This window comes from Corapipo altera, unplaced genomic scaffold, assembly GCF_003945725.1.
Source record: "Corapipo altera isolate COAL_440 unplaced genomic scaffold, ASM394572v1 104, whole genome shotgun sequence".
Classification (NCBI taxonomy): Eukaryota; Metazoa; Chordata; class Aves; order Passeriformes; family Pipridae; genus Corapipo; species Corapipo altera.
The window spans coordinates 5,274,238-5,285,033 of record NW_020884920.1 but is presented as its reverse complement, the minus strand read 5'-3'; the positions used below and the strand labels follow the sequence as shown (position 1 = coordinate 5,285,033).

At 55.4% G+C, this 10,796-nt stretch overlaps 1 protein-coding gene across 3 annotated transcripts in view; it reads right to left on the bottom strand.

The window, feature by feature from the left end:
- Positions 1-10,796, bottom strand: part of SLC5A10 (solute carrier family 5 member 10) — a 39,982-nt gene that overhangs the window by 27,329 nt on the left and 1,857 nt on the right. For all 3 annotated transcript variants that reach the window (XM_027656610.1, XM_027656611.1, XM_027656612.1), the window contains exons 3-7: positions 10,540-10,644; positions 9,874-9,933; positions 9,598-9,702; positions 4,438-4,543; positions 2,709-2,789 (exon numbers count right to left, since the gene is read on the bottom strand). In XM_027656610.1, coding sequence (XP_027512411.1) covers positions 2,709-2,789; positions 4,438-4,543; positions 9,598-9,702; positions 9,874-9,933; positions 10,540-10,644 — 457 coding nt within the window. The remainder of the gene's footprint in view (positions 1-2,708; positions 2,790-4,437; positions 4,544-9,597; positions 9,703-9,873; positions 9,934-10,539; positions 10,645-10,796) is intronic.

Here is a 10,796-nt window from a genome sequence, read left to right as displayed (position 1 = left end):
CCCAGGACCTCCAGTGGGAGAATTTTGGAGCCAGAGGCATCACTTTTTGGAGGAGGGTGGGAGGGGAGGCACCCGCCCCGCTCCCCCCACACACCATGGCCACCCACACAGCAGCCTGGGGGAGATGGGCAGGGGGGGGCACTGGCACCCCCATACCCATGGCAGCTGCTGGTGCTCGGGAGCAGAGAGGAGTCTCCAGAGGTTTCATGGAGGGGAGGAGACTCCAAGCAAGACCCACGAGCATCCCTTTGCTGAGTTTCTCCAAATCTGGTCCAGCTGTCCCATCCCGTATCCCTTCTGCCCCTGCAGTTCAGACCCTCAGCTTGGGCCCCTCCAGTGCAGCAGCAGGAGGTGGGAATGTGCTCCTGAGCAGTTTCCCTCCCACAGGACTGTGTCCACAAGCCCTGCTGTCTTTAGACCAAATCCCTCAGGCATCAGGTGCTGGGCACTGGGATCACTGTCAAACACCAGCTTCAACAAATCCCAATTTCCAAGCCACCCATCCTTCCCCACTGTCCCCTCCTGCCAGAGGACAGCCCTCCCCCTCCAGTCCTCCCATTTCCATGACCAACCTACAGCCCCGCCCTCATCCCAGGGCAGCCTCCTGACCTGAGGCTTTTGGGGAGCTGTCAAAGGGGCATCACCCACCGTGTCCCCCCCTTGCAATCCATCCTCCCGAGTTTCACAGGGAGTCAGCATTTGTGAACTCCTCCTGCTCTTGCACAAGCAGCCCTGGCCCCCCTCCAGCGCTTGGTTTATCCAGGCGCCGGCTACTCCCAAGCTTTGCATGGGCGTTGGGCACCAACAAAGGCTCTCCAGAGGCAGAGGCCGAGTACTGAAAGCAGAGATTGGTGCCCGGGGGTGAGAGCCTGCTCCCTTCCCAAAGGTGCTCACCAGCAAGTCACGGAACCTACGCCTGCCAAGAAGGAAGAGCGGAGCAAAATCCTCCAGGCAGCGGGAGCTCAGCCTGCAGATGCCAGGATGCAGCCCATGGGCTCTGCTGGGATTAACATTCCCTTGCTGAATGGCAGGATGGCACAGTCTGCCAGAGCTAAGCAGAGCCACCAATGGCACTGCCAAGGTTTCTGTTCAGCAAAGTGAAAAAATTCTTCCCTGTGAGGGTGGGGAGGCCCTGGCACAGGTTGCCCAGACAAACTGTGGCTGCCCCGTCCCTGGAAGTGTCCAGGGCCAGGTTGGACGGGGCTTGGAGCAACCTGATCTAGTGGAAGGTGTTCCTGCCCATGGCAGGGGATGGAATAAGATGAGTTTTAAATCCTTTCCAGCCCAAACCATTCCATGACTCTGTTGGAAGTGTCCTTTATTAGCTGAGCTTTACAGGAGCTGGAGAAAACCGAACACCTTTGGGGCACACCCACCTCCAGGTCCTGAGGTCTCCTGAGACCTGAGGAAAAACCTGTGCAACCAGCAGCTTCATCTTCTGGCTCCCCTGGCTCAGTCCCTCTGCCAAGCCCCCTCACCCCCCTGCACACACCGTGCCACGCTTGCAGGCAGCAAAGCCAAAACAAGCCGGGCTCTGCCGCTGCCGGAGGGAATTTTCCAGGCTTTGCCTACCTGCCCTCCTCCTCTGGCTCTGTGCAGCTGCACCAGCCAAGCCTGGCAGAGACAAGCCTCAAAGAGCCCCACGGCCAAGGACAGCTCCAGACAACGATCCACAACATCCAGGCACCACGTCTAAGGCACAGGCTGCAGCCACTGCTCTGTTCTGCCTCGACAGGCAACGAGCTCCTCGGCCCGGAGCAGCTCCGTGCCACTGCTGGGGTAGTTAATTGTTGTTGTCCCTTCTCCAGGAAGTCTCTGTCCTTTCATTTGTTTCTTGTAAATACACCTTGCTGTGTCCAAGGGCTCGCCCAGGAGCGACCTCTGCTCTGGCACAGGGGAGCAGCCACGGGACCGGGCTGCTCACAGCTCTGGGGCTGCTCCCACCTCCACAGCTCTGGGTCAAAGCCTTTCCTGTCTGCCTGCCTAAGCTGCCTTCTCCAGGAGATGGTGGAAATCGTCTTAGGAGTGCCTCTGGAAATCATCCTCTGTAGTTAAACACCTGCCTTTGAAGCTGGGACTTAACTTTTTGCTTCCTGCTCCTCGGGGCCAAGAGCCCCGATGGCAGAGCCAGGCTGACGAAAGCTCCCGTCCTCACAAGGATGCTCTGAGGCTGAATTTAGGGAGACACAACAATGCTAGGGGTTCAGGAAGGGCTGGTGATGAACTATAATCACTCCAACCTGGAGCAGGGCATGGCACCACACTCCACATGCTCCACATTCCACCCCTGCAGCCATGCCTTGTTCCAGTACCAACCTTCTGCTGTGCACATCCCCAGGCAGCAGGAACCTGTCTGAAGACCCCACCAAAACACCCGGAGCAGAGCTGGGAATGCTGCTTTGCTGTCAAATACTTGATCAGTCTCTCAGAGCGAGAGGCAAATGTGGAGCAATCATGTCCACATGAATGTCACCACTGCTGGGGACAGTCCCACATGGAGCACCAGGGGGATGCTCCACGGCATCTGCACCTGCAGGAATGGCACACAGGGGAAGCAGGGGGGACACAGGGGCACCACATTTAGGTGATTGACACGGACCGAAGTCCTGCTGGGCATCTTGGCCAACAAATGGCTCGGACTGAGTGTTTTTATTTACCTCCACAACCACCTGAGTGAGGAGGGAAGGTCCCCCTGGAGCAGCTCTTACCTCTCACCGCCAGCACGACGGCTCCCAGGACCATGATGAGCGTCTGCAGCGCGTCGGTGTAGATGACGGCCGCCAGCCCCCCTGTATGAGAGCAAGGCAGGAGATCGGGAATACTGCTGGATTCCAGCTTGGAACAGTCAGAACATCCCAATAAAGCTTCCCATGGGGATGTACCTGTCACCAGCCTCAACCTGCTGACACTGTGGTGGGGGGCTGCAGCGGGAAGAGGGAACAGCTCCTCGGCGGCTCTGGTGTCAAGGGGGGCACAGCACCCCCAAAGGTGGGGTGGGGGGAGCAGCCAAAAGCCACAGGGGCTGCAGCCTCACCAGGGGCAAGGAGGGGATCCAAGGGATTGCTGGACAGGCAGGGAAGAGGAGCTGAGGGATGGCAGGAGGGATGCAGCCCCACATCTTCCACACAATCAGGAGGATGCCAGCCAGCCCAAGCCCTGGCTCTTTGGGTGCTCCAGCAGCAGATCAGACTCAGGACATTGATCTCATCATTCACCAACCTCTGCCTAACACCAGGTTTCCCCTTTGTACACCCTCAATTCTCCTCCAAACCCTACAGTTTTATTTTTCCAGCACATGGTGCTTAGTGGGGTCCCCTTGGCCATACAGCCAGCAGCATTTCTCCCTCCCCATCCCAAGCTCTCCCTCCAGACCTGCTGCAAACCCAGCACCTACTTACCCAGCCAGAAATCAATCACTCAGCACATCAGCAAAAGCATTAAAAAGTAGCAGAGCTAAGGAAAATGGGTCAAAAATTGAATCAGTTTCAACCCCAGTCACTGAATCACATGCTGGGAATTCAGGGCTGCACCATCCCTGGCCTTGCCTGGGATTTGGAGGGATGTTCTCAGGATCAAGGTGATGCAATGATCACACCTGCCTGAGCTCACACTGAGGTGCCTCAAATCACAACAAGCCTTGTGGGCAGGAAAAACCCGAGATGGGATTTGCTTAAAACCAAAGTCTTGCAAAATCCACCCTGTAATGGATACACTTAAACCGTTTCCCCTTTCGATGGCCGGGGTGAGATAAGGAGGGAATTTACTGCCAGGTGATTCCACTGGCACTACCAGGGGAGGGAATGTCCCAGCAAACATAATAACCCAAAGGGCTGGCAGGGATACACAGTCCCACGGTCTGAGCGGGGCTGGGAGCCAGGAACCCACGGTTTCCAGCTCCAGCTCCAAACCCTTGTCACCTCTGGATCACAGAAGAAACATTATTTGTTGACCCTGCACAAAAATAGCTGGTCCCACAACGGGGAAGCACAAGCAAGAAATATTCCTGAAAGCTTAGCGGAGAGAGGGCAGCAGGTTGCACTGAGGGCAGGGCAAGAGGGAGAGAAAGGAGTTGGGTCAAGGGCTTTCCAGTTGTAGATTCCATAATAACAGTCCTGTAATAGGAGAAGCCCTGATTATTGCTGTTACAAATAGGTACACACACAAGAAAGTGTTTAAGTACGTGGTGGGGGAGGAGTTATTACAAATGAAAAGATGTAAAGACAAAGGAGAGGTCATGGGCTGAGTCATCACCTGAGCTGACTCTCCAGGAGGCTGCTCAGATACTGGCTGGGCTGGGGCAGGGATGTGAACCCCACTGGTGTAAACCCCAGGGAATCTTCAAAGAATAACAATAGTGAAATGAAAGCAGGATGGTAAGTGGTGTGGCTCAATAAAAGAAGCAGAAAAACTGAGGCCAGTGGATGATGAGCGACCTACCTGCGATGGTGTAGAGCCCTGTGACCACCAGCATGAGCACAGTGGAGAGGTAGAGGTCCCAGCCCAGGCAGACTTGCACGAAGAGGGCCCCCGAGTACAGGTCTGTCTGTGAGTGGAAGAAGGAACAGGAAGGCTGGGACAGGTGACATCCACCACCCAAGGGCTGTTGCAAGAGCAGCACAGCAGGGAAACAGTCAGCTCTGTGGGTTCAGGGAGGACACAGAACCCTGGAATGGTGTGGGTTGGAAAGGACATTAAAGCTCATCTCATTCCAACCCCCTGCCATGGGCAGGGACACCTTCCCCTATCCCATCCAACCTGGCCTTGGACACTTCCAGGGATGGGGCAGCCACAGCTTCTCTGGGAAAACCGTGCCAGGGCCTCACCACCCTCACAGGGAAGAATTTCTCCCTAATATCCAACCGCTCCTCTTTTAATTTAAAACCATTCCCCCTATCACTATCTGCCCACATAAAAAGTCACCCTCCCTCTTTTTTATAAGCCCCTTTAAGTACTGGAAGGCCACAATGAGGTGTCCATGGAGCCTTCTCTGACATCTCACAGCACATTCCAGGAGGACACTCCTGAAGCCGAGGGTCCCAGGTGGGTGGCCCTGTCACTGCTGCAGATGGGTGTCACAGCCCCAGAGGAGAAGAACAGGCAGCTCCAGCTGTCATTGTACAGACGTGGGGGGGTTGTCATGGTTTGGAGGAAATGAGATTAAAGTGGAGACTCGGAGCTGGGGCAGCTCCTCCAACAAAAGCAGTGATGCCGTGGCAGGACCAGGCACAGTGGCAATGGCAGTGCCACCACCACGCCTCCACCCAGGGCTGAGCTCAGCCATCCCCACGCTCAGCTGGGCCATCTTCACAAAAACCTTGTTTGGAGAAGGGAATGAGGCCAGAAGGGGCAGGAAGAGGCAAGACAAGCCGACTCCACACCCTCGCCCGGGGCCGTGATGGGTTCCCACAGCCAAGACATCAGCTCTGATTTGACATCTCTCTTCACACACCTCCCAAAAACCATCCCCCAGCAGCAGGGCTGTCTTGCCCAATCATGCAGGAGCAGTCTCTTGGGATTAGTAAGGTGTAGGACTGGTGTTATTTCCCATATCACACCTCCTTGTCCCAACTCTGCCCTCCCTCCTCCCAGCACTGCTCCAGGACGCTCCCACACAGGAGCTGAGGACCATCCTCCAGTGATGGAGAGGGGCCATGCTGGATCATGCAATGCAAAAGCCAAGGTGTGTGTTGGCTCCATCAGCCCAAAACCCAGTAGGTGAGCCCATGTCCAGCTTCAGCACAGCACAAAGCCATTCCCCAGCAGGTGAACCCACAGCGTTGGGCATAACCTTGGTTAAATCAAGTCAAACCAACCAGAAGGGCACTTACACCACCATCTTGAGGATCCTAACTCAGGGACTCTTCCATGACATCTGAACCAGGCTTTACACCACAGTCATGCCTGGCATTCCCAAGGGAGGTACTGCGTGTCCTCAGCTGCACCTGGGATTGGCCATGTGTCTGGGAGAGACCTTGTGGGCACCAAGAGGGAATTCAGCCCTGCAATGACCTCTTGAAGAGGAGCCAACTAATGGGCAACCATGCCATAACCTCTACCAGTGGCTCCTTGATGCCTTTCCTCCACAAATGCAATCCAACCACAGCTTGATACCACCAAGAACCCTACAAAAGGACACCTAAACCATTCACATGGTGCAAGCTTCCATGACATGAGGCAGAAAAGCCTCAACCAAGGGCCCTCAGCCACCTCCTCACAACACAACCTGAAGTGGGAACACAAAATATTTTAAATCTTCCTAGCACGGTGCCAGCCAAGCATCCTTGGTGTCTTCCAGAGCTCCTCACGTCCCTTGGAGGGATCCATCACTTGTCACGTCAGCGCCCAGCCAGGAAGTTTTTCTCCCCTGTGACTTCCTGCTTCTCCAGCAACCCTTCCCCACAGCCCAGCTGGAAGATTCATCCCTGGACAAGATATTTCATAATTGCTTCTCCTGGCTTTCTCAATGCTTAATCATTTTTGCAGTCGTCTGCAAATGAGTCGAAGGCTTTGCTATGAGGAAGCAGAGGTACCTCCACCTCCCTTCCTGGTAATTCTGCAAGGGTGGGAAAAAATAAAAGCACATGTGACCGAGTTGTTAATAAGACATCCCAAACACAAAAACAAGCTAATTAAAACCAGGCATGACCTATTCATAAAATAAGTCCTTTCAACCTTAAAAGGAGGGGAGAAGCCTTTGAAGTCAGGCTTCATAATCCAGAGAGGTCCCTGCCTCCACCGGTGACCTCACTTGGAAACTCGTTCTTACCCAACGTTGTTAATGCCTTCCCAATGAAAATGGGCTTTGGAGACAGTTTGGGATTAACAATTGGTGAAGCCAAAGCCTCGGTAGAACGAGTTACCCAGGGTACAGAGGAGTCTCCAGGGGCTCTTTGCCAGGGCTGGGGCTCCTCCCGTGTTCCTACCTGGGGGGGGTGAAATCTCTCAGCGGGATTTTGGGCTGCCCTGCTGCAGCCTGCCGTGAAACCTGGAAAGATGGGGTCCAACAAAGGGGGGATTCCAGTAGAGGAGGGACTGTCATCCCCCCTGCCCTGAAAGAAGAGCCAAGGGAGCAGCAGTGGTGCCGTGTCTCAGCTCGGGAGAGCGTGGAGCAGAGATCCATCCATAAATGCAACATCTGCAAGGAGAGAGGGCAGGAAAAGCCCAGCTAATCCTGGGCTTTGAGGCAGCCCCCAGCAAGGACCAAAGGAACCTCCCCAGGAGACAGCCCTGCCTAATTGCTCGAAGCTTCATACTCCCCTCCCACACTCTCCACTGCGGCCACCACCGGGGACAGGGACACCGGGACACTGGGCCAGTTTGGCAACGCCCCTGTGTCTGCAGACATTCATCCCAACCCGCTGCTGGAAACAGCCATTGTCTGTGGGCTTTGCTGTGAATGGAGCCAGATGCCGAGATAATCCCCTTATTAGGCTGATTCTTCTTCTGTTGCATCCTGCCTGACTCAGAGATCACAGAAAGCTCAGCAGACCAAAGAAACTACAGCACTGGCTGAGGAAAGGCTTGGGAAGAGGAGCCTGGGAGTGTCCACCAAGCTCCAAACAAAAGGTTGTGCTGAGAAGGGCCCAGAGAACAGCAGAGGTTCCCACTGGAGCAGGCACTGCCCAGGGGTCATCTACAGGGTCATCTGGTGTTAGGCGAGGGTTGACACCACAACCACCTCCCAAGCTAAGGATGAGTTTGTAGGACATCCATCCCCCTGGGCAAAGCCACAGAGAGACTGGAAACCAAAGGGACCAAGCACAGCCCCCTGGCATGGTAGGGCACCATCTGGTAAGAGAAGAGGTGGGACATGGGTGATAGTCTGGAAAGAGACTCCAAGACAACTTCAAAACTTCCAGTGGTCTCTTCTTCAGACCACCAAAAACAAACTGCCCCGGCAGAAATCCTATCCCAGCTTCCAACTTTTCCTTTTAGACACCAGCAGGGATCTGTGTGAATCCCACAGATTCCCTGCAGATCACAGAACCAGGGTCCAGCACCATGGACAAACGTGCTCCAACATCTCCCCCAGGCTCCTCCTGGGTCTTTGTTGGGAGCAGGGGAGAGATGTGACACAGGAGGGGAATCAGGGACAACAGTTTACTGGACATTAGGGAATAATCAGAGCATCACTGTCCACACTTGGAAACCGAACTGGTGCTCCAGGAGCCACCAAGATGATTTCAGGAATAATGCTGTAGGATTTTCAACAGTATATATGAATAAGATATAAAGAATATTGGTTTTATGGGAAGAACGCCCTTCAGCAGGACAGGGCATGGTTTTGTGGGGGAAATACAGGTGGCAGCTGCACTCTGGAAGCCCCAAGCCAGCAGGGGAAAGGGCTGCCATCTCCCCTGCAATTGGCCTGTTAAACCCAAAACATAACTCCTTGCCCAAGGTCAGAGAGCAGCTTGGGAAGGAGACAGGGGGCTCCTGGAGCCGGGCACATCCCCTCAGTGCAGGGCTCTGCCCGAGGGGGACACAGCCCCTCCCTTGGCACCAAGTGCTGATGGGTGTGCACAGTGAGCCCTGTCTGTGGGCTGCTCCAGCCCCCACATCCCTCGGAGGGGGACCCGGAGGATCCCCCCACAGCTCAGCCCAGGGCCTGGGGCTGCAGAGACACCGTGCAGGGAGGGATGCTGCATCCAGCCAGGCTGACAGAGCTGCCAAGCGCAGAGGCAGGCGCTGAGCGCCTCGACGTGGGGAGACACACACCAGCAGTGCCCCTCCTGCCGCAGCCAGCCTCTGCTCACAGCCAGCCTCATGCAAAAGCAGTTCTCTTGCAGCCAGACACCTGCAAAAGCACTTTTCTTTCAGCCCCAGCAGAGGCCAGGTCGGATCCACCTGCTCCATCAGAGCTCAGTTGCTCCCTCCGGCAGGTTTTCTCTCCAGGTTTTCCAAGCTGTTTGCTCTTGATCTCTGTCTCGCTGTCTCCAGCCCCCCAGGGCTGTCTGTGCCCGGCTCTCTCCTGCTTGCCCTAGACCTGGTATCACAGGCTCTTTGGCTGTTTTACCTCGGATAAACTCTTCCCATGGTTACCAGCATGAGCGGAGGCTGCACACGGGGAGTCGTGAACGAGGTCAAAATGAGGGGAAAACATCCCTGTGGAAAAGTGCCTGGAAATCAGGCACTATCTGTACAGGCTTGAATATCTTACAGCTGCAGCAAGGCTTCCTTTCCTCAGAAAACCCACCCACGCTCCCTAAAGCAATGAATGCATTCCCAAATCAGTGCCTGGCTCTGCTGGGTCCCTTGGGGATGCTGGAAGTCACTGCCAGAGCACGGAGACAAACCCAGACCAAGGAGCACATTTCACCCACAACCTCTGCTACAAGGCAAGTTTGGGAATCCTGACATGCCCTGTCTGGGCCACATGGACATGGACATCACTGCTGGATCTGCCTAAGAACTCATGGGGTGTCACAGAGAGCACCTGCCCACAAATTCCCACTTTTTGTCCCACTGCCTCCTGGAGCATCCTGCAGCAGCTGCTCTCCCCTGATTTGGCTACACAAGGTTTGAGCCCAAAAATAACCTTTTGATAGCTGGAAATCAGCTGTGGATTTGTGACAAAGTTAAGGGGGAGCTACTCACTGAGATTTTGGTGAAGATGGAGAGCAGGAGTGACAGGCTGGAAAGGTACATCCTGATCCTCTCCCCTCCAAACCTCCGCTGGAGATACTCGGGCACTGTGACAATCTGCTGGGGGGGAGAGAGAGAGATCACTGCCCTGTCCAGGGCCCACCCTCCAGGGATGGGGCAAGGGGACAGCAGTATTCCAGAGCAGGACTCAGGAGTGCCACGGGACAGTGGTGACAGTCCTCCTGGGAGCAGAGGTCCCCACAGCAGGCTCGGGACAGCTGCACATACCCCAGATGAGATGTAGAGTGGCACGAACACCCAGGCGAGTGCCAGAAGAGCGTAAGTCGCCTGTTGGGAAGGAGGAACATGGCACAGCCGGAAAAAAACATGGATCCTGCTGCAGCTCGACACTGACTGCAGTCCTAGACCATGTCCCTGCTCCTGACCCGGTCCTGGATTACCCCTGAGGGCACATTTAGAGCCCCAAATGGCTTCAGACTGCAGGCATGGGGTTCTGGTGGAGACCCCCCAGCACCCCTGCTGGCAGGAACCTGCTCCCCCCCTCAGCCCTTCAGCTCCTGACTGGACATTTCCCACCAACTCCCTGAGCACCACACAAGCCAAATGCCTTTTTTTTTTTTTTTTTTGCTGCAGAACCCAAGGACTTTGAATTAAACGTGCAGGGAAGCAGGGAATGGGTGACCTATTCAGTCATTTCCCTGTCAGGGTCTGCGGGGGCTGGATTAGGAAATTGGATCCAAAATGCCTTTTTCCCCTGAGCACGTGGAGCTGAGCTGACTGCAAACTCACCCTACACGAGCTGGAGGAGCTGAGTTAGCAGGGTTGTGTTAATTACCCCCCTGCACGGCTCCTCCTAAACCTTTCGAGACAGTGAAATGGGCCATCTGCTGCTGCGACAAACTCATTTCCTTAATGACACGGCACATTTCTTACATTCCACTCGAAGCCGGCGACAGCGATTCCCCCGGCGGCGCCGCTCCCGGCCAGGCCGATGAAGAGCCCGGAGCCCTCGCTGCTGGCAAAGAGCGAGGCCCCGATCTGTGGGAGCAGAGGAGGGGCTGCAGGTGCCCAAACGCTGGATCCCCACGGCTCTGCACGGACCAGCTTTGGTGCTTCCCCACCAGCGCAGCCCCGAGGGGATAATTCAGGAAAAGGAGGCAGGGAAAAATAATGCCTGAACCGGAGCAACA